At 43.5% G+C, this 24058-nt stretch overlaps 3 protein-coding genes and 2 long non-coding RNA genes across 8 annotated transcripts in view; 2 read left to right on the plus strand and 3 right to left on the minus strand.

Moving 5' to 3' along the window:
• The window catches only part of LOC140470682 (histone H2B 1/2-like), a 72174-nt gene extending 66770 nt beyond the window's left edge, over positions 1-5404 (minus strand). For 2 of the 3 annotated variants that reach the window (XR_011956615.1, XR_011956608.1), the window contains exon 1: positions 5227-5402. The gene's annotated coding sequence lies outside the window, so the exon portion shown is untranslated. Of the gene's footprint in view, positions 1-5226 lie in introns of all 3 variants that reach the window. The other variant, XM_072566705.1, reaches the window with a different exon arrangement.
• LOC140470801 (uncharacterized) overlaps positions 1-24058 on the plus strand; it is a 678281-nt gene that overhangs the window by 489786 nt on the left and 164437 nt on the right. The window lies entirely within an intron of this gene.
• Positions 7586-8171, minus strand: LOC140470997 (histone H3). Its single transcript, XM_072566907.1, has one exon. The coding sequence runs from the start codon at positions 8136-8138 to the stop codon at positions 7728-7730; it is 411 nt and encodes a 136-aa protein (XP_072423008.1). The 5' UTR covers positions 8139-8171; the 3' UTR covers positions 7586-7727.
• Positions 8636-9898, minus strand: LOC140470996 (histone H1-like). The gene has a single exon (XM_072566906.1). The coding sequence runs from the start codon at positions 9859-9861 to the stop codon at positions 9181-9183; it is 681 nt and encodes a 226-aa protein (XP_072423007.1). The 5' UTR covers positions 9862-9898; the 3' UTR covers positions 8636-9180.
• LOC140470792 (uncharacterized) overlaps positions 15767-24058 on the plus strand; it is a 67740-nt gene continuing 59448 nt past the window's right edge. The window contains exon 1 of the long non-coding RNA XR_011956711.1: positions 15767-15938. This is a non-coding gene — a long non-coding RNA (uncharacterized lncRNA). The remainder of the gene's footprint in view (positions 15939-24058) is intronic.

The raw sequence follows: 24058 nt of genomic DNA on the forward strand, positions 1-24058 counted from the left end.
GGGCTATCAGCCTCTGCTCAGCCACTTTGTGTTGTTGTTTGTCCCGTATTCCGCCTTGGAGGATAGTCACCCGAAGATCCTAGGCGGAATATCCTGGACAGATGAAGTGTTCCCGACTGGAAGGGAACACCATTGCCTGGGAATTGTTGTGCAGTGTCCATCATCCATTGTCTTAGTGTCTGCTCAGTCTCCCCAATGTACCAATCCCCGGGGCATCCCTGCCTGCAGCATATGAGCCATCAATGTTGGCCAAGTCACAGTTGGGGAACACTTTAGTCCTACCTTATTCTCTGTTTTGTTCCTGCCTGCCCTGACTGTTTGACTCACTCCTTTTCCCAGCTATACCAGTCTCACATTGATCTCTTCCCTCACTTTTTCCCTGGGTCCCCCACCTTACTAGTTTAAATCCTTCCAAGCAGCTCTAGCAAATCTCCCTACCATTATATTAGTTCCTTTCCACTTCAGGTGAAATCTGTCCTTCTTGTACAGGTCACTTCTATCCCACAAGAGATTCCAATGAACCCATCTCCTTTATACCAGCTCCTCAATCACACAGTCATCTGCTCTATCCTGCAATCCCACTAGCTCGGAACAATGGAAGATATCCAGATATTAGTACCCTCGAGGACCTCCATTTTAAATTCCTGCCTAACTTTCTGTCTTCTCCCTTCAGAATCTCATCCTTTCCTTTCCTATCTTATTAGTTCTGATGTATGCAATCACTTCCTGCTGGGCCCTCTTCCCTCTGAGAATATTCTGCACACTCCTTGCGATATCCTTTATTCTGGCACCATTGGTGACAATACACCATTCTGATTTTTCACTGCTGGCTGCAGAAATGTCTGTCTGTGCCTCTGAGTATAGAGAGCCCTATCACAATCAGTTCCTTGGAACTTGACGTACCCCTCATTACATTACAGCCAGTCTAGCTATAATGTGCTGCAAAAATGGCAGTGTAGTTATCTATCTGTACCAGTCTGTTTCTGTTATGTGAATATGAGTGTAGCAATCATTGAGAGTGATAGTGTTGTTTTAAAAGGTGTATTTTGTCATGTCCACATTAGTTAACATACAACACAAAAAAAAAGGAATTGGAACAACTGAACTCTATTGGAATATTTAACAGAATAATGCATACAATAACTCTTCCTACTTAACTGTTCCGATACAGTAATATCCCATAAACATCTTCGGCAAAAGGCAAATTAAATAAAATAGTCTCACATCCGACTCCAGTAGCAGAAAGAGAATCTGCAGCTCCTGACTGTAATTGAGAGGGGAAAACTAGCTTTCCTGTCTTCAAGATACCAACAGTTTTGCTGAAAGCCAAACTAAGAATGTCATTCTGTGAGAGCTTGACCACACCCATTCAGGCTGCTTTTGTTGTCAACTTTAAAAACAGCCTCAAACTGTTTACTCTAGTGTCTCTGGTAGACCTTTCCACACTTCTGCCATAAAATCTCTCCTCAACAAGAAAGAAAGGACAAAAGAAATATCTTAAAGCCACAATATCATCAAACCTTCCACCCCTCTTAAAAAGAATCTATCAATATACAGGGATGGCCTAATTTTTAAAAATTGTTTAGCAGTACTCTATTAGTACAAAATACATATACACTTCGTTGACTCTAAGCATGCAAACACTCACTACGACAGTCCAATGTTTCCTGCTGTGAAACGTTTCCATTTTTTTTCATCAAAGTCACGACAACAGGTTCTCTTGTCCTGCCATGTATTTAATTTGCAAATTGAATGACTGTGATAATAAGCTTCATCGAAACGGTCTGTAATTTTGGTTGTTAAATTTCTCCAAAAATAACAAACTCAAGGTCTCCTTCTGAAACATGAAGTATTTCTGTTGATGAGTCTTCAGCTTTCTGTAAAGATACCCAATAGGCCTCAAATTGTTTGCTCTAGTGGCTCGGATTCTCTGCCTTAAATTTGCTCATCAAGAACAAAGGGACAAAATAAACCTCTTAAATCCACAGCACCATCACACAGTCTCCACCTCTCATTTCTGGCACTGTGAATACGAAACTTCATTTCTCAACTGATCCATTCTTGTCACATGTTCATTGTAATTAATGTGTTCCTGTCAGTTATTGTAATTCAAGCACGAGACTGTTGTTATAAATCTACCCTCTCAGTTTCTGCTGTGTGAATGTGAGTTTAGTTATCAATCTGTATCTGTCAATTTCTGCTAAGTTTAAAAGTGCGAGTGTCAATATATGGCTGTCAGACTTTGTTCTGTGAATAGTTATCAAACTGTACCTGTCAGTTCATGTTCTGTGAAATGGGAGTGTTATCAACTTGTTCCTGTCAGTTTCTGCATTGTGAATATGGGAGTGCACTTATTAATCTTTCTCGGACAGTTACTATTGTGTAAAAATGTGAGTGAATTTACCAATCTGTCCATGCTGGTTTCCAATTTATGAGTGTAATTTTAGTTATCATAATGTACCTGTCAGTTTTTTTTTAATCCTGCGACCTTCGGTCTCTTCCTGACAGTAGTTGAGTTTGATTATTGATCTGAAATATCAGTTTCTGATTAGATGAACATTTGAGCACAATTATTCATCTGTGTCTGATACTTTTTGATATCTGAATATGGAAGTGTAGTTGTCAAACCGTTCCTGTTGGTATGTGCAATGAAAATATGAGAGTGTGTGTCACTTTCTATCATATGAACATCTGAGTGTCATGAATCTATCCATGACAGTGCCCAGAAGGGGTGCGTCATCATCAATGTCTTTTTGCCTGTTTCTGCCAATTGAACGAGTGAACAAAGATATCAATGCATGCTTGTCAGTTTCTAATTGTCAAAGGGACGTAATTCTCTGGCAGCCACAAATATTCTCTGCGAGGGTGTGTTTCATTGTGCAATACTTGCCATGAGGGTGATTTTAGGCATATTTGTCTCAGTTCTTGTGTGTATATTTTGGACAAGAATTCAGACTTTCCAGTATCAAAATTGTGCAAATGTCAGTGAGTTGTGAACAGTGACATTTGTTCAAACTGGACACATGTGCATTGTCAATTGTGAGAAAAAAAACAAACTTACATTTTCTCTGTTGTTTGAACATCTCTCTCTCAAATTGAGTAGCTGACCCAATCTGCTTTGACTGTGCAAAATACGTTCTTTGTTCTGACAGCGGAAACATACCTACTATTTGTTCAAAGCAGCTGGTCACATTTGGCTTCATACCGAGGGCATATTACATTGTCCTGGTCCTTCAAGAATTTGCCTGGAGGAAGACAGAATAGAAATCTCCTGTAAATCACCATCAGCCCAGTTTGACCATCTTTACCTGATCAATGCAACATTCAGCTAATAATCATGAGGATATTGTATTTAAAGCCAGGAATTCAAACGTGTCTGATTCTACTCTTGCTCCATGTCTGGTGAGTTTTCTTTTTGTTAATTCAATACCAATTGAGTGAGGTCCAGAAACTAGCCAATAACTATACATCTCCATGAATGGGCCTACCTAATGCAAGCGGGGCTGGGAATCAGTTGCGTTTTTGAACTAATCACGTCAATTCCTACTTTGTGAATGACAACCACACTCTCACATTCTGTCCTTCTAAGCCTTTCTGAAATTACTTATGTATTCACATAGCAGTGACTCACAGGGACAAATTAACATAGAACTATAGATCCATTGAAATGACATTGCACATAAGAGGTCCATTTGTCCTATCATGTCCATTCCAACCCAAAGACACCAGACGGCCATTCTAATTCCACCTTCTTGCAACCAGCCCATAACCCTGCAGCTGAGAGCACTGCCCATTTCTGCAACCTGAATGTATTTCTCAATTTGTTCCTGTTAGTCTCTGTTTCGTGGATATGTAAACATATTTATCAATTTGTATTTGTCAATTTCTTTTGTATGAATATTTGAATGGAGTTATCCATCTGTGCTTGTAAATATCAAAGTACAGCTATTAATATGTATTTGTCAGTCTCCACAATGTGAATGTGTGAGCTTAATGACCATGCTATCCGTTAGTTTTTGCTCTGTTAATCTGAGAATGTCCCTGAGAGGTTGTGGTTTGTTAATAGGTAAATGCATTTATCAACATATACCTGTCAGTTTCAATCAATGTGAATGTGAGAGTGCTGTTATCCAGCTGTGCCTGTCAGATTCTGCTGTGTGAATGTGACTGTCATTTTCAGTCTCTACCTGTCAGTCTTGTGAAATGAGCAAGTGATTGTCAAATAATGTGTTGCTGTCAGTTGTTGCAATGAGAATATGTGACTGTAGTTATCAATCTGTCATGTCACTTTCTGCTATGTCCATGCATGTGTGTAGTTATCAATCTGCACCGTTCAGTTTCTGCTCTGTATCTGTGGCTTATGCAAGATGTCAGTGGAGAATGCAGAGGAAAATAATCTGTCTTTCCGCAGTTGGGTCTGACTGTTTGTTTGGATCTAGCTCAAGCAAAGTCTGATCCAATCTGTTCTGTGCCTGTGGAAAAGATGTGCTCTGCTTTGACAGTGGTAACATGCTGTTTGTTAGAAGCAACTGGTCACACCTGGCATTGTACTGAGGAAATATGACATTGTCTTCAGCATTCAAATATTTGCTTGGAGGAAGATAGAAGATTTTTCAGCCGTAAATCAACATAAGCCACGTTAGGCAAGATTAAACCGATCAGTGTGGCAGCCAGTTAATAATCATTCGGGTATTTTTAAACCTAGCAATTCAAGCAGAACCAGGTTTTGATTCCACTCTTGCCCTGAGTTGCTCCTCGTCTTCTTCTGTTTGCAACTTTGTGACAATTGGGTGAGTTCTCATCTGTACACCTCCACGAATGGGAATTCCTGAAGCAGCTGCAATGCTGACATATATCAAAAGCAAGCTGGCTAACTAAATGATGAAGGAAATAACAAGGGACGCTATGTTTAATGTTTTACTCGAAATTTCAAACCTGTTCACTCTCTTACGTGTCCTTTATATGATTGTCACAAAATTATGGTCTGTCCTTCCATTCTTCACTGCCCAACATCAACAAACAATGAATTCTCATCAGTGTTTAGGGAATTAAGAACGACAAGAATGTCCCACAGCAACTTCTTCCCGCTCTGCCTCCCTCAGCAGGCCCACACACAGCCCGAGAAAGGCCTCTCTCTTCCCCCCAGCCCGCTCACTCCAAGTTCCGGGACCAGTTCCTGCTCCGCTCGGCCTCTTACAAACAGCCCCCGGTTCTCCCTGAACTCACCCCGAATCAATCCCGGTCTCGGAGCCCCCTCTGTGTCCCAGGCTCCCATCCCGATGTGCTGCTGGAAGGAGCCTGCTGTTCCCTCCCTTCCCTGGGCGCTGATCTCTCCATTGCGGTCTGTTTCAAACAAACCTCTTGTACTCACTGAGTAAATGCTCCTTAATGGCAGCGCTGGGGGAGGGCCTCACGCATGCGCTCCTCTAGTCACAAGCGGTCAGCTTTGGGGAAGGCGCGGCATCGCGCAGGCACAGCTTCAGTTTCCCAGAATAAATCATTCACACTAAAGCGACAGTGACAACAGAAGTACTAAATCCAGACCCAGTATTAGGGATTAGGATCATAGCACAAATATTACTTCCAAAAGAAAAGGAGACACTAAATCAGCTTGGATTGTTTTCTCTCGAGCAGAGATAACTGAATTGGGGCTCATGATTTTCGTGTAAAAGGTTATGAGGCGTATGGACAGGGTGCATAAAGAGAAGCTGTTTCCCTTGTTTGAGCGATCAATCACAACTGGTGATTGGGTTAGGATTTGGTAAGGATAAGGATTCTCACTATGATGGAGTGTAAGGGGTAAAGATATAGAGGGAATTTCAGAAAAAATCTTTTTCATTCAGCAAGTGGTGGGAATCTGGAAGACATTGCCTAGGAAGGAAGTAGAGGCCAGAAACCTTTAAAAGGTATTTGGATGAGCACTTCAATTGTCATACTATTTAAGGATATGGGACAAGTACAGGAAATTAGCACCCCTTGAGTGGTAGCTATTGTGGGTGCAGACTCGATGGCTGAAGGGCTTTTCTGTGCTGTATGAGTATATCTGTGTCTAGTGGTGCTGGAAAAGCACAACGGGTCAGGCAGCATCAGAGCAGGAAAATCGATGTTTCGGGCAAAAGCCCTTCATCAGGAATATAGTGTCAGCTTTTGCTCTGCCTATCTCAGATTGTAGTTATTAATCAGTTCCTGTCAGCCTCTGGTTTATTACTGTGTAATTGCATTTATCATACGCCACATGTCAAGCTTTTGTAGTTGTTGTGGTTCTGTTCGCCGAGCTGGGAATGTGTGTTGCAGGCGTTTCGTCCCCTGTCTAGGTGACATCCTCAGTGATTGGGAGCCTCCTGTGAAGCGCTTCTGTGATATTTCCTCCGGCATTTAACAAGGACAGCACGGTAACAAGGGAGCACGATATTAAAATAATACCTAAAGGCGGTGTTCGTTGTTAATGCGCTCACGGCGAAGAACGTTCATGAAATCCTCACAAGGACTGAATGAAGGCATTCGGCCCATCGAGTCTGAACCTCCCCTCCAAATAGCATCTCGGACCCTTCAAACAGCTCATGGGCTCACTTCTCCTAAAGAGAGACTGTGTGAACTGTACTTTTATAATCTAAAAGCAAATTAACGATGAGGTAGGAAAGCATTATTTTCTATAAAACTCCCTTCCCTAATCTACATCTCGGCGGGATGTCCAAATCGGAAGGAAAACGGTTGATGATTTCCCGCCTGCCTTCTCAGCAATGATCATACAGTAGTCATGATTTGGAAATGCCGGTGTTGGACTGGGGTGTACAAAGTTAAAAATCACACAACACCAGGATATCGTCCAACAGGTTTAATTGAAAGCACTAGCTTTCGGAGCGCCGCTCCTTCATGACAACCACCTGATAAAGGAGCTTCGCTCCGAAAGTTAGTGCTTCCAGTTAAACCTGTTGGACAATAACCTGGTGTTTTGTGATTTTTAACAATGATCATAGAGTTACAGCTAGTGGGAACGCCAATGGAGACAATTAGGAGAGAGGGGATTTAATCCGGAATACTCCACTACCTTCATATATGATGTACAAATTACATTGCACTATGTATTCTTTACATTGCCGCTGAATTGGAACAACTCCCCAGCAATACATTACTCACTGGTGTTTAATATGTTCTCTTTCCCTCTCGGAATAAAAAGACTCTGTCTCGGAAAATTGACTCACCAGAGAGCCACTTTTTTTTTCAGTTGCAAGTTCGGAAAGGGAGTAAGGTATGATTGTTTGGACTATATTTTTGTAATGGCAAAAACAAATCACCGAATAAGAATTCACGCATTCTCCTCTGGCATGTTGGCGGGCTTTTCAATTCGAAATAAAAGCGGTTGATCTCTTGGCGCCAAACCTTCTCCCGCGCCTTCTCCACAACCACAAGCCATGTTTACCACCATGATAAACAATGAGAGAGGGCTTTTGGTCGGGGAATTCCGAATTGTGTAGCAAAACTTCAAATCTCTAATATCGTATTATAATAAATTCTGCGATCACTGACGACCTCGGTCGCTGGATTTTCATTGTCACTGACTGACTCAATATTTTACTCAATCCCCATTTACTTCATAGATTTATAATTACAATATTAATGTACCCCATCGTTTCCCGCTCTCTCTGGATGGTTTAGTGGCTCTGTAAAGAGCCGTTGTGTTTCTCTCTCTCTCTCGGGGTGAATGTGCAGGGCCGGCCAGGCTCCGTTTAGGCGCGCTCCCCGCGGATCCGGCGGGCCAGCTGGATGTCTTTGGGCATGATGGTGACCCGCTTGGCGTGGATGGCGCACAGGTTGGTGTCCTCAAACAGTCCCACCAGGTAAGCCTCGCTGGCCTCCTGCAGGGCCATCACCGCCGAGCTCTGGAAGCGCAGGTCGGTCTTGAAGTCCTGAGCGATCTCTCGCACCAGCCGCTGGAAGGGCAGTTTGCGGATCAGCAGCTCGGTGGATTTCTGGTAGCGGCGGATCTCCCGCAGAGCCACCGTGCCGGGCCTGTAGCGATGAGGCTTCTTCACTCCGCCCGTGGCCGGAGCGCTCTTGCGGGCCGCTTTGGTCGCCAGCTGCTTGCGGGGAGCTTTCCCTCCGGTGGATTTGCGCGCTGTCTGCTTGGTTCGGGCCATTCTCTCCAACTCTCTGTAACACACACACAGACTGCTGCTGTCAATGCTGAGGCTGCTGCGGTGCTGCCTGTTTAAGGGAATGGAGAGCCCGCCCTAGAGCTGGGATTGGATACAGCCCTGTCCCTCAACCCAGAGAGAAACAGTTCCGGAAGGGACAGAAAAGGCAGGAAAAAAATTGTTGGAGGTTGATTGGATAACGTGAAATGACAGTTGGTCAGTTTGAAAATGCCCGCCGAATTAACACTCACAAACTCTGAAATTAAATTAAACATTCAAACGCAAAACATCATCCGTCTGCAGCTAAGATAAAATTTATTATTTTATAGTAATTCTTTAAAGCCTTGTTATCTGTCAGTGGGGACAGGAGACGGGATCATTGTCTGATCTGTCTGGAAGACGGGAGGAAGAAAGGCGGGGTTTAAAACAGCGCTACTTGGATGCTGCTTGAACAGCTGTGCTCTTCCAGCACCACTAATCCAGAAACTGAACAACCGAACTTGTTCCGGCCTTTAATCTAAATAACCCCGCCAATTTAAACATCTTAAAAGCTAATGCAGTGTACACCGATAAAAGGACAGAATCTCACTTTATGTTATTTTGTATTACCCCCAGATTGTAATTAGCCCGAAGACAATGTGGAATTGCTGCCTGAACTGTCTGTAACAGGCACATGGAAGGAACACACCATGAAAACATCCGCAGGGTCACAGAATCAAAACTGAACAAAGTAACAATCCTGAACTGGTCAATGAAATACAAATACTACAATGTGTCACATTCGTGACTCGGTAGAGTTATAAGTCGCGAAGTGAAATAACCAGATGGAGGATCAATCAACCCTCTCAGTATGATACCTTCCCCATTCACAGGTCTCCGCTTTCGTCAACCATGGCATGAGTGTGTGTATGAGTGATTCAGAACAATTCATATCTAAGGTAGGGGACGGGGAACATTGGATCCGGGATCAGCTCATCCCTGAGAGATGTGGGTGGCTCTGAAAAGAGCCTTTGGGTTCAGATGTTTATATATTACACTGACTGGTTCATTTCTTTGCTGCTGTCTTGGTCACTTTCGCTTTGGGCTTGGCCTTGCCTTTAGCCGGTTTGCTGAGGGGTTTGGGGGCTTTAGGGCCCTTGGCCTTGTTCACCTTCTTCACGGGAGTCCGTTTCTTTGGTGCTGCTTTGCTCACCGCTTTCTTTGGCGATGCCGTCTTCTTGCCGCTCGCTTTCTTGGCTGGGGATTTCTTGACAGTCGCTTTCTTGGCTGGGGATTTCTTGACTGTCGCTTTCTTGGCCTGAGATTTCTTTGCTGTCAGCTTCTTGGCTGGTGATTTCTTCACGGCCGGTTTCTTGGCGGCCGCTAATGTTCCCGCCTTCTTTCCCGCTTTTGCCTTGACTGGATTCTTTGGGAGTTTGAAAGAGCCGGAGACGCCCTGGCCCTTGACCAGAACAAGGGAGCCGTTCGCCAGGCACCTCCTGATACTCATCTTGATCTGTGCATTTCGCTTTCCCACATCGATCCCGCTTCTCTCCAGCCCCTTCTTTATAGCGGATAGAGACGCCCCTTTGCGATCCTTGATATCCCCGACAACCTTCAGAATCAGCTCTCCCAACCCGGGACCGGGTGTTTTTTTCCTGGGAGCCGCCGCCTTCTTCTTGGGAGCCTTGGCTTTAGTGGGAGCGGAGGCTGGAGGAGCCGTTTCGGCGGCTGCACTGTCGCTCATGTTGAGAACTCTGCACTGAATCTCTCTCAGAGTCAGTCTGAACTGGGTCAGCAATGAAGCTGCTGGTGGCGGCACTGAGCAACTTCAAGGCAGCGAGCGGACGGCGCAGGGACAACCTGCGGTCAGCTCCCTGTTCCTGCTGCTTCTCTGTGTTTCTCTAACAGCATAAACTCTCCGATTCCTCTGAAATTCCGCATCTCCAGAGAGCCAGGCTCGATCGCTCCTCATCCTGACACGGTAAGGTTTGCGACTGAAAAGTTTTCACTCGAATAGACGGCTCCGTTGTCGAATTAAGCGCATTTTGCTGCTGCAAAGATCGTGCTCTTTCAGCTGAACGGTGACATTGTCGCTTCTGTTAGACTGAAATCTTGAAATCAACAAATATATTGTCTTAGATTCTACCTTTGGGGTCTATTGGGGGAGCCGGGGAATAAGTTGACTTGAAATTGTTTTTGATTTTCACAAGAGAGACCCAGAAATATCATAATATTCGCGGACACACAAACACAGTTACGTTCGACTAACCGTCCGCCCTTTTCCGACCGTCTCTCTGACACAGTATTCACATTCACACAGTCACACGCCAGAAATATCACCCAAATGTAAGTGTGGAAGGATAGAATGTCTCCTCCTTTCAGCTTTTGCTGTGGGGTCCAGGGAGTTAGTTGTAGTTTTTCTCCTCAGTAACTGTTACACTCTCATCAGCTCTACTGTTTACATCCTCAAAGATGGCCAGTCGGTTTGTCAAGCTCAGAAGACAGAACAGCGTGCACTGGAACAGGCCCTTCATGTTCATGCTGACTCTATCGGATCCTGAATTCTGTTTTGTCTAATGCTTCGCAATTGAAGCTTTCATTTTGATTTTTTCCCTGAGGCTGACTGGTCTATAGTTCCCAACTTTATATCTACCTCCCTTTTCCATTGGATTGCTTACACTAGCTAGCCCCCCATCTGTGTAAATTATTGCAGAACTTATAGAATCTTGGAACATGACCACCACTGCATCCAGGCAAAAGTGAGGACTGCAGATGCTGCAAACCAGAGTTTAGGTCAGAGTGGTGCTGGAGCAGGTCAGGCAGCATCCGAGAAGCAGGAAAATCGATGTTTCAGACAAAAGCCCTTTATCAGGAATCACCACTGCATCCAGTCCTACTCAACCCACTACATTAAATACTCTGTGACGTAGATGATCAAGGCCTGGTGTTTCCCAACCTTCAATCCTACCCACTGTCCCAACATCATTTCCCAAATAATACTGATTTGGTTCAGTTTTTCCCGCGGACACACAAACACAGTTCCGTTCGACTAACCGTCCGCCCTTTTCCGACAGTCTCTCTGACACAGTATTCACATTCACACAGTCACACGCCAGAAATATCACCCAAATGTAAGTGTGGAAGGATAGAATGTCTCCTCCTTTCAGCTTTTGTTGCGGGGTCCAGGGAGTTAGTTGTAGTTTTTCTCCTCAGTAACTGTTACACTCTCATCAGCTCTACTGTTTACATCCCTCTCAGTAAACTCCCCAACATTACTACCGTGTTAGTTGTGTGAATATTTGTGAACAGAGAACAACATCATGTTAGAGATTTTTGAGACGTTTTTGTTCCCCATTTTAAACTCCCTTTTCTTTTGTTAGTGACATATGGTCCTCTTTACCAACCTATTTCCCCCTTTACACATTTATTAGTGCTTCAACAGTTTTTTTTTCTTTAATGGCCTCCACAACATTACTGTTTCCTTCATTTGCTCTTTGTTAGTCAAATCCCTTTTCCCTGCCATTGGCTGTATTTAGATCTGTTTGCAGCCTTCACGTCTTTCACTGTATATCTTCCCAAATTTTAGGCCTTTTCTTTGGACCAAAAACTATCTTGAATAGCTGTTTCAAGTTTCACAACATCCTTTCCATAGGAGAGAAACTAAAACTGCACATAATATTCCAAAACTGGCATAACCAATGTTCTGTACACCCACAATGTGTCATCCTAAATTACATACTCAAAGCTCTGACCAGTAAAGGAAAACATATCAAATGCCTTCTTTGCTATTCTATCTAACTATAACTCCACTTTCAAGCAACAATGAATCTGCATTCCAAAGTCTCTTAGTTCAGCAACACTCTACAGAACCTTAACATTAAGTGTGTAAGTCCTGCCCTGATTTGCCTTTCCAAATTGCTGCACCTCATATTGATTTAAATTGAACTCAATATGCCACTTCTGGGTCCAGTGGCCCATCTGATCAAGATCCTGCTGTATTCTGAGGTAGCCTTCTTTGCAGGCCACTACAACTCCAATTTTTGTGTAATCTGCAAACTTATTAACAATAGGTGCACCTTCACAACCAAAATCATTCATAATAATGTGGAGGGGCTGGTGTTGAACCAAGGTATGCAAAGTTAAAAATGACACAAGGCCAGGTTATACTCCAACAGATTTATTTGGAAGTACACCCTTTCAGAGCATCGACACCTGACAGAGGAGCAGCACTCTGAAAGCTTCTACTTCCAAATAAACCTGTTGGACTATAACCTGGTGTTGTCATGTTTTTAACCAAAATCATTTATATAAATAATGAAAAGCAGTGGACCCAGCAGTGATTCTTGTAGCACATCACTTGTCACAAGCCTCCAGTCTGAAAAGCACCCCACAGCCACCACCCTCTGTCTTCTACCTTCGTACAAGTTCTGTATTCAAATGGCGAGTTCTCCCTGTATTCCATGTGATCCAATCTTGTTAATCAATTTCCCATGGGGAACCTTGTCAAACGCCTTACTGAAGGCTATATAGATCACATCCACCACTTTGCCCCCATCAGTCCTCTTCCTTACCAATTCAAAAAAAAAGTTGAGTTAGTGATACATGACTTCCCAGTGGACTTTTAAAAATATGTAAACCCTGTCTCTCACAATCCCCTCAACTGTGTGCCTACTGTTGATGTTGCGCTCACTGTTCAATAGTTCCCTGGCTTTGCCTTACCACCTTTCTTAAACAGTGGTACTACATTAGCCAACCTCCAGTCTTTTTGCACCTCAACTGTGACTATCGATGATACAGATATCTCAGCAAGGGGCCCAACAATCACTTCCCTCGCTTATCACCATGTTCCACGGTACACCTGATCAGGTGCTCATGCTTTATCCACCTTTTATGTTTAAAAACATCCAGCAGCACCTCATCTGTATTATGAACATTTTTCAAAATGTCACCATCTATTTCCCACATTCTACATCTTCCATTTCCTTCTCCTCAGTAAGAACTTGCTTAATATCGCCATATTTCCTGTTGTTCCACACATAGGCTGCCCTGCTAATATTTACTGAGCCCTTTTGTCCTTCATGTATTTATAAAATCTGTTTAAATTCTCCTTAACAATATTTGCCAAAGGTATCCTATATCCCTTTTTTGCCCTCCTGATTTCCATCTTAAGTTTTTCCCTATTGCTGTCAACCTCTACTGTATTTAACTAATATATGCTTCCTTCTCATTCAGGCCAAAACCTCAACTTCTTTTCTCATCCAGCATTTCCTACACTTACCAGTCATGCCTTTCACTCAAACAGGAACATACTGTCCCTAGACCCTCGTTTTCACATTTTTGAAAGTTTCCCATTTTCCAGCCATCCCTTTGCCTGTGAACATCTGCCCTCAGGCGATGTTTAAAGGTTCTTGATTAATACTCTCAAGATTGGCCTTGCTCCAAATTAGAAATTTAACTTTGAGATCTGGTTTATCCTTTTCAATAACAGTTTTTAATTATGGTCACTGGCCACAAAATGCTCCCCCACTGCCACATCATTATATCCCAAGTGCACGTCAAGTTTTGCACCTTGGCTGGAAGGTACATTCACATACTGAATCAGAAAATTTTCTTGTACACACTTAAGGAATTGCTCTCTGTTGAAACCATTAACAAAATGGCAGTCCCAATCTATGTTTGAAATGTTAAAATCCCTCACCATAACGACACCAGTATTCCTGCAGATCTAAGATCTCCTTACAAATTTGTTTCTCATTTCCTGATGACTGTTGGGGTGTCTACAGTCCAATCCCAATAAGGTGATCAAACCCTTTCTTATTTCTCAGCTCCACCCAAATAATTCCCAGGAAAATCCTCCCTAAGTATATCTGTAATCTTATCTCTTACCAAACACGTCACTCCCCATTTTCTCTTGTTGCCCGCCTCCCCCCATTGTTTGATTCCTGGAACATTAAGCTGCAGTTGTGTCCATCCCTAAACCATGTCTCTGTAATTGCTATGATATCCCAAGACCAATCCCATTTTCCTAACCATGTCCTGAGATCATCGTTCTTCCCTGTTAGGCCTCTTTTATTGAAATAAACGCAGTTTAATTTATGAATCCTACCTCATTCTCTGCTATGTTCCTGCCTGCCCTGACTGTTTGACTTCCCAACTATACCAGCCTCAAATCGATCTCTTTCCTCATTATCTCCTACCCCCACCCTTACTAGTCTAATCCCTCCCCAGCAGTTCCAGGAAATGTCCCTGTCAGTATATTAGACCCCTTCCAATTCAGCTGCAATCCATCCTTTTTATACAAGTCACGTCTTCCCCAGAAGAGATTCGAATGATCCAAAAATGTGAACCCTTCTCCCCTGCACCAGCTCCTGACTTGACATTACCTTACTCTATCATTCTACTCCTACCCTCACTCGCTCGGAGCAGCGGGAGTAACCTACATGTTACTACCGGAGAGGACCTCACTTCTAAATTCTTGCCTCTCTTACTTATTCGGAATCTAATCCTTTCCCCTTCCTATGTAGTTAGTTCCAATGTATACTCCGGCTGGTCCCTCTCCCTTTTGTGATTATCCTGTACTCTCTCCAAGATATCCTTGATCTTGGCACCAGGGAGGCAACACACTATTCTGATTTCACGCTGTCGGCCTCTCTGTGCCGCTGACAAAGAGATTCGAGTTTTGTAATTTGTAAAAGGAGAACCTTCCAAATCGCGACTACTTCCATCTAAAACGATAAAGGCAGCTGATGTCAGGGAACAACGCCTTGTTATCGGACAAGTTCCCGTCCAAGGCACTCACCATGCTGACTTGGAAATAAAACCGCTTTCTCTCACTATCACTGGATCAAGACCCTGGACCTCCTCTGTGTTCATAGCATTGTGGGCAGCACATGGACAACGGCTGTTCCAGAAGGTGGCTCAACACCGCTTTCTCAAAGAGATGGAGAATAAATGGTAGGCTCAGCCAGCGACATCCACTTTCCAGGAGTGAATAAACAAAAACAGCTGGGGTCTCTTTTTGTTTTACAATACATCACAAGGTTTCTGTCTGCAGCATACACGACACTAAAATCTGTCATCCACTACAAACTAAATCGAGTCCCAGAGATGTTGTTGCACACCTGGTCTGACTTTTGCACGGGCCTCCTGAGCCAGAAATAAGCACTGACACTGTGATGCAAGACTCTCTCCATCATTTATTTTCTGCCTTCATAAGAATGTTCCACTTATTCCATCTCTCTGTATGTTACTTTGGGCAAGAAATGAATATTTGTGGATGAAGGTCAGCAGGATTGAATATCATAGTTAACATTCGATCAGACGTGATGTTTTTGAATGGGGGAGCAGAGGGGATGGGCTGAGTGGCCGCCAGATCGTCCGCCCCCTGATCAGATTGTGAGAGAGCCGGAGGGAGGAGTTATTAACATGACCCGGGGATGAGCACCATTGGAGCGTATTAAAGGGATAATTCCCAGCTTGAAACCTTCTCTATCCTTTCTCTCACAGCCCCAATTGCTTTGCTCCAACTGAGAGAAAAGGGAATTGGGGAAATGACCAATTGATGTTTGTTTCTGGGAAGCTTTGGGAAAGCAGCGCGTGCGCGGTGATTGTTCGTGAGTAGAGGAGCGCATGCGTGAGGCCCACCCCCAGCGCTGCCATTGAGGAGCATTTACTCAGTGAGTACAAGAGGTTTGTTTGAAACAGACCGCAATGGAGAGATCAGCGCCCAGGGAAGGGAGGGAACAGCAGGCTCCTTCCAGCAGCACATCGGGATGGGAGCCTGGGACACAGAGGGGGCTCCGAGAGCGGGATTGATTCGGGGTGAGTTCAGGGAGAACCGGGGGCTGTTTGTAAGAGGCCGAGCGGAGCAGGAACTGCTCCCGGAACTTGGAGTGAGCGGGCTGGGGGGAAGAGAGAGGCCTTTCTCGGGCTGTGTGTGGGCCTGCTGAGGGAGGCAGAGCGGGAAGAAGCTGCTGTGAGATATTCTAGTGGTTTTTAATTCCCTAAACACGGATGGGAATTCATTGTTTGGCATCTGTTTCACGCTGTTTGTTGCGAATAGACATTGAGATAAAGGATAGTAGAATCAAATGTGATAATCCTGTGAAGCATAAATATAGCAGACACCGGATAAATGTCTCCAAGTATGTGAAATCGTGCCCAGTTTTTGTTTTTCAACAGTTAGTGTATTGGGCATTGAACTGGGGAATCATTATGTTTGTGGAGCTGTGCATTTGTTGGTTAGTTTATTTTTATCTAAGTAAAATATTTTAGAATTTGGGAAACAGTAAATGATTGGAAGGACTTCATGCTCGAGTGGAAGCAGGATCAGCTCTGTTCACCTCACCCTGTTCAAAAACATAGAATTATAATGATCACGACCTGAATATTGCATTGATCATTTGATATCTTCCTACTCAGCTGCTAGTGATGTACAGGAGCTCTCTCTTTTGTCTTTGTCCAGGCAAATATTTGATGGACCAATCCAAGTTTGACCAGCTGCTTCTCACACCCAGCAGGTATGTTACCACTGTCAGAGAGGAGAATGTCCTTTCCTCTGTCTGAGTGGATTGAGTCAGACACGCATTGAGCTCCATTCCCAGAAGTACACATTCAATCCAAGAGTTAAACACAACTGACAATATATAAATCTATATTATTTTGCCCTCTTCTCAGTGCATACCACCTCAGTGATGGCAAATTCCATTATTCAAAGCCAATTATCATTCATAAGATTAAGCAGTTTAGACTGTATGCTTATAATAAATATACATTTAATGACCTGCATTAAATCCATACATAGATTTGGAATTTTAAAATTACATCAATATGAACAAATTGATCATGCTGTTACATTGTTATAACAAATATATAACATATATGAAGTAGATATTGAGTTCAGATGTAGAAGCAAAGTTGGACATTTATGAGTAACTGAGCAGAACAAACTTATTCTTTTGATAAATATTTGTCCTGTATAAAGACAATCAAACAATGTAAATTTCAAATGAACCTCTTGGTCAAGCCTTATCTACAGAGGATGCTTCTAGAGAGGATGCTAAATGCTCATTCACATACGTATATACACATCTGTCTCTGTCTCTTTCATTCTCACTCAGCCTGGTGTTGATGAAAAGAGAGTAGCATCCATATACTCGACTTGTCACTGCACACCGAGCAAAACTGGCACTATAGGTATGCAAAGGCCGATAACTGCAGAACTAAACTCAAATTGGCATTTACACTAAGACACTGGCAGTGAGTGAAAGACAATTAGAATCCCAACAATTAGTGGAAACTCTTATGGAGAACAGAATGAGAATAGAATGTCCCAGTGCAGACACAACAGGCTGAATGGCTGTACCAATTCTGTAATTTAGTCAGAAGTCACAAAATGCATAAGACATTAAGGCCCAATCTCAACACCCTAAACACTATTATCAGATTGAATCACAGTCGCAGAATATTATCTCATTCATGGGGTGGGGGCATCACTGACTCAGCCAGCATTTATTGCCCATCCCTAACTATCTATGCAGCCACATTGATGTGGGTCTGGAGTCACATGCAGGCCAGACAAGGGAAGGATAGCAGTTTCCTTCATTCAAGGACATTACTAAACCAGATGAGTTTTTCTGGCAATCAACAATAGATTCATGGACATCAGGAACGATGAAGGGCTTTTGCCTGAAACATCGATTTTACTGCTCCTTGGATGCTGCCTGAACTGCTGTGCTCTTCCAGCACCACTAATCCAGAACCCCTATATTCTATGTTTGGACAAATAAAGAAGAGCATACTAAATGCCTTCTGCATTATCCTATCGACCAGAGATTCTGCTTTCAAGGAACTGTGAACCTGCACTCCATGGTCTTTTTGTTCAGCAATACTCCCCAGGACCTTACCATTAAGTGTATAACTCCTGCCTTGATTTGCCTTTCCAAAATGAAGCACCTCAAATTTATCTGAATGAAACTTCATCTGCCACTGCTCAGCCCAGTGGCTTATCAGATCATGATCCTGTTGTACTCTGAGGGAACCTTCTTTGCTGTCCACTACTATACCAATTTTCATGCCATCTGCAAACCTTTTATGTTCATATTCAAATCATTCATATTAGTGATGAAAAGCAGTGAAACCAGCACCAATCCTTGTGGCACACTACTGCTCACAGGTCTGCAGTCTGAAAGGTAACCCTCCACCACCACCCTCTGTCTTCCACGTTCAAGCCAATTCTGTGTCCAAATTGCTAGTTCTCCCTGATTTTCATGTGATCTGACCTTGCTAACCAGTCTACAATGTGGAAACTTGTTAAACGTCTTACTGAAGCCCACATAGATCACGTCCATCGCTCTACTCTGATCAATCATCGAGTCAAAGAGACGTACAGCACGGAAACAGACCCTTCAGTCCAACTTGTCCATGCCGACCAGCTATTCCAACCCAATGTAGTCCACCTGCCAGCATCCAGTCCATATCTTTCCTATTTGTATATAAATTAAGATACTTTTTAAAAATTTGCAATTGTACTAGCCCCCACCACTTCCTCATGCATTTCATTCCATGCACCTACCTCCCTCTGCATGAAAGCCTTGCCACTTAGGTCTCTTTGATATCATTTCCATCTCACCCTAAATCTGTGCCCTCTTGTTCTGGACTCCCCCATCCCAGGCAACATACCTTGTCTATTTCTCCTATCCATGACCTTCATGGTTTTATCAACCTCTATAAGGTCACTCGTCAGCCTCTGATGCTCCAGGAAAAACTGCCCCAGCCTATTCAACTTCTCCTTCTAGCTCAAATCCTCCAATCCTGGCAACATCCTTGTAGATCTTTTCTGAACAGCATCCTTCTGATAGGAAGGAGACCAGAATTGCATGCAATATCCCAAAAGTGGCTGAACCGATGTCCTGTAGAGCTGCAAAATGTACTCCATACTCTGACCAATAAAGGAAAGCATACAAAACGCCTTCTTCACTATCCTATCTACCTGCAACTCCACTTTCAAACTCCAAGGTCTCATGTTCAGCAACACTCCCTAGGACCTCACCATTAAGTGTATAAGTCCTGCTAAGATCTGTTTTCCCAAAATGCAGCACTTCGCATTTATCTGAATTAAACTCCATCTGCTACTTCACAGCCCATTGGCCCATCTGATCAAGATTCCATTGTAATCTGAGGTAACCTTCTTCGCTGTCCACTACGCTTCCAAGTTTGGTGTCACCTGCAAACTTACTAACTGTACCTCCTATGCTCACATACTAATCATTTATATAACAACGAATAGTAGTAGATACAGCACCGATCGTTATAGCACTCCACTAGTCACGGGCCTCCAGTCTGAAAAGCCACCTTCCACTACCACCCTCTGTCTTCTACCTTTTGAGCCTGTTCTGTATCCAAAAGGCGAGTTCTCCCTGTATTCAGTGAGATCTAACCTTGCTAACCAATCTCCCATGGGGAAATCCTCTTCGTTACCTCTTCAGAAAACTCAATTGAGTTTGTGAGTCATGGTTTCCCACACACAAAGCCATGTTCACTGTCCCGAATCAGTCCTTGCCTTTCAACATACGTATAAATTCTGTCCCTCAGGATTCCCTTCAACATCTTGCTCAACACCAATGGCAGGCTTACCAGCCTAAAGTTCCCTGGCTTTTCCTTACCACCTTCCTTAAATAGTATTACCACGTTAGCCAACCTCTAGTCTTCTGACGCCTCATCTGTGACTATCCTGATAAAAATATCCCGGCAAGGGACACAGCAATCACTTTGGTAACTTCCCACAGAGTTCTAGGATATGCCTGATCAGGTCCTGGGGATTTATCCACCTTTATGCATTTCAAGACATCCAGTACTACTTCCTCTGTAATATGGACATCTTTCAAGATGTCACCATCTATTTCCCCACATTCTATATCTTCCATGTCCTCCACAGTAAACAGTGATGCAAAATACTCTTTTAGTATCTCTCCCATCTTCTGTGGCTACACACAAAGGCCACCTTGCTGATCCTTGAGGGGCCCCAATTCTCTCCCTAGTTACCCTTTTGTCCTTAATGTATTCATAAAATCCCTTGGCATTTTCCTTAACCCTGTTTGCAAAAGTTCTCATGTGCCCTTTTTGCCCTCCAGATTTCCCTTTTACTTATACTCCTCCTGCCTTTTCCTCTTCTAAGGATTCACTTGATCTCTGCTGTCTATGCTTGACATATGTTTCCTTTTTTCTCTGGACCAAAACCTCAATTTCTCCATCATCCAGCATTCTCTACACTTTCCACTGCAGGCAACAGAAAATCGAAATGAATATCTCTCTCCCATGAAGTCATTGTGGTCTGCAGCAGTCAGAAACATCCAGGTAACAATTCCACTCCCATTCAGACAGCAATCCATTTCCATAAATGTATCATGGTGGCAGAGGAGCTGCCACCCCCACCTTTATCACAACATCATTCTCCATTTCTCCAACTTTCAGGAACAGATTTTTTTTAATGACTCTTATCTTCATAAAAAAAGGCTTCTTGTGCGCCATTGTTTCAAATTAGCTTTCATCTTCTCCAAATAGCCCTGCATTCCTATGAAATCTGAAAAAAATGCAAGAAAACTCAATCCAGTTTTCTCAAATACTCAATGCGATCACATAATCGTAATTTGAAACAAGAGTACAAAAGATTTAGTGAGATAATAGAACTTATAACATGACAGTGCAGTACACTATTGCATTTTCATCCAGATGTTTATCCAATGACCATTTAAAAGCCCTTAAAGTTGGCAAGTCTACTACAGTTGCAGGCAGAATATTCCACGCCTCAATTACTCTGAGTAAAGAAAAGAGCTGTGCAAGAAGGATGGTTTGCACCTAAGTTGGAAGGGGGCTAATATACTGGCAGGTAGATTTGCTAGAACTGCTTGGGAGGATTTAAACTAGTAAGGTGGGGGTGGGACCAAGGGAGTTGGTGAGGAAAGAGATCAATCTGAAACTGGTACAGTTGAGAACAAAGGCCAGTCAAACAGTTATGGCAGGCAGGGACAAAGCCGAGAACAAGGCAGGACTGATAAATTAAACTGCATTATTTTCAATGCAAATGGCCTAACAGGGAAGGCAGATGAATTCAGGACATGGTTAAAACAGAGGACTGCGATATCATAGCAATTACAGAAACATGGCTCAGGGTTGACAGGATTGGCAGCTTAATGTTCCAGGATGTAAATGCTACAGGACAGAAAGGGAGGCAAGAGAGGAAGGGAAGCGTCATTTTTGATAAGGATTACCATTGCAATATCCACAACTCTACCAACCTTTGTGTCATCTGCACATTTACTAACCCGTCCTTCTACACCCTCATCCAGGTCACTTATAAAACTGATAAACAGCAGTGGACCCAAAATAGATCCTTGCAGTACACCACTAGTAACTGAACTCCACGATGAATATTTCCCATCAATCACCACCCTGAAGAAGGGCTTATGCCCAAAACATCAATTCTCCTGCTCCTTGGATGCTGCCTGACCTGCTGCACTTTTCCAGCAACACGCTTTCAGCTAGCCAATTTCTGAACCAAACCGCTAAATCACCCTCAATCCCATGCCTCCATATTTTGTGCAGTAGCCTACCATTGAAAAAAATTACTGAAAACACCTTATCTAATACTTTACTGAAATCCATATACACTGCACCAACTGCTTTCCCCTCATTCACCTGTTTGGTCACCTTCTCAAAGAATCCAATAAGATTTGTGAGGCACGACCTACACTTCACAAAGCCATATTGACTGTTCCTAACCACCATATTCCTATCAAGATGATTATAAATCCTGTCTCTTCTAGCCTTTTCCAACACTTTACTCACAGCCAAAGTAATGCTCACTGGTCTATAATTACCAGGGTGATCTCTACTTCCCTCTTGAACAAGGGGACAACATTTGTTACCTTCCAATCTTCTGGCACTATTCTTGTAAACAATGATGACCTAATGATCAAAGACAAAGGCTCTGCAATCTCCTCCCTGGCTTCCCAGAGAATCCTAGTATAAATCACATCTAGCCCGGGAGATTATCTATATTCACATTTTCCAGCAATGTTAACTCCTCCTCCTTGTGAACCCATATCCCATCTAGTCTAGTAGCCTGTATCTCAGTACTATCCTTGACAACATTGTCTTTTTCAAGTTTTATGGTTTTCCTTGATCCTTTCTGCTGGACACTTCTCTTGTACCCTCCTGGCTCCTTTTAATTCTCTCTTCAGACCTTTCCTGGCTAGCTTGTAGTTCTCAAGCACCCTAACTGTGCCTTCACGTCTCATCCTAACAGAAGCCTCCACCTTCCTCTTGACAAGAGATCAGCTTTCTTAGTAAACCATGGCTCCCTCAGTCACCCCCTTCCTCCTTGCCTGACAGGTATATGCCAATCAAGGACACGCACGAGCTGTTCCTTGAGTAAGCTCCACATTTCAATTGTGCCTATCCCCTGCAGTTTCCTTCCCTATCCTACGCATCATAAATCTTGTCTAATTGCATCATGATTGCCTTTTCCCCCAGTTATACATCTTGCCCCTGCAGTATAAACAGATCCCCCTTTCCTTCATAAAGTAAACATAACCGAATTGTGGTCACTCTCACCAAAGTACTCACCTACCTCCAAATCTAACACCAGTACCAAATCCTTAATAGCCCCGACCCTGGTTGGTCTGTCTACATACTGTTTCAGGAAACCCTTCTACACACATTGGACAAAAACTGACCCATCTGAAGTTCTCAACATATAGTATTTCCAATCAATACTTTGAAAGTTAAAGTCCCCCGTAACAACTACCCTGTTATACTGCTCCTATCCAGAATCATCTTTACAATCCTTTCCTCTACATCTCTGGAACTATTCTGAGGCCTATAGAAAACTCCCAACAGCGTGACCTCTCCTTTCCTGTTTCTAACCTCAATCCATGCAACCTCATTAGAAAAGTCCTTTCGGCCACCATAATACTGTCCTTGACTAACAATGCCACACCTCCCCCTCTTTTTGTACCATCTTCTCTGTTCTTACTGAAACCTCGAAGTCCTGGAATCTATGACCGCCATCTCTGTCCCTGCTCGATCCATGTCTCTGAAATGACTGCAATAGCAAGATCCCAGGTACCAACCCATGCTGCAAGTTCACCCACTTCTTCTGGATGCTCCTGGCGTTGAGGTAGACACACTTCAAACCACCTTCCTGCTTGCCAGTGCACACTTGCGACACTGAAACCATATTTCTAACCTAACTATGCTCAACCTGTGGACACGGTAACTACAATTTAGATTCCCATCCCCCTACTGAATGTGTTTAAACCCTCCCAAAGAGCATTAGCAAACATCCCCTAGGATATTGGTATCACTTTGCATCAGGTGTAGACCATAATTTTTGTCGAGGTCCCACCTACCCCAATTATCGAGGTATCCAAACCTCTCCCTCCCACACCATCCCTTTAGCCACGTGTTCAACTCCTCTCTCGCCTCTCGCTATCATGTGGCACGGACAACAAATCAGAGATAACAACTCTGTGTTTGTTCTAGCTCCAAGCTTCCACCCGAGCTCCCTGACTTTCTGTCTTAAATCCCCGTCTCTTTTCCTACCTATGTTGTTAGTGCGTATGTGGATCACGACTTGGGGCAGCTCCCCCTCCTCCTTCAAGGATCCTGAAAACACGATTTGAGACATCATGAACCCTGGCATCTAGGAGGGAACACACCAACCATGAGTCTGTCTCACTCCCACAGAACCTCCTATATTTCCCTTTAACAATGGAGAACCCAATGATGAATGCACTCTTCCTCTCTTCCCACCCAAACCCCCCTCCCCCACACCCCCCCTTCTGAGCAACAGGGACAGACTCTGTGCCAGAGACCTGTACCCTGTTGCTTACCATTGGCATGTTTCCCCCACCCCCCCACTAACAGTATCCAAAATGATA

This window comes from Chiloscyllium punctatum, chromosome 52 (assembly GCF_047496795.1).
Source record: "Chiloscyllium punctatum isolate Juve2018m chromosome 52, sChiPun1.3, whole genome shotgun sequence".
Lineage (NCBI taxonomy): Eukaryota > Metazoa > Chordata > Chondrichthyes > Orectolobiformes > Hemiscylliidae > Chiloscyllium > Chiloscyllium punctatum.

Excerpts from the sequence above, each read along its gene's own strand:
- LOC140470997 (XM_072566907.1), bottom strand. The coding sequence starts at position 8,138 with ATGGCCCGAACCAAGCAGACAGCGCGCAAATCCACCGGAGGGAAAGCT.
- LOC140470996 (XM_072566906.1), bottom strand. The coding sequence starts at position 9,861 with ATGAGCGACAGTGCAGCCGCCGAAACGGCTCCTCCAGCCTCCGCTCCC.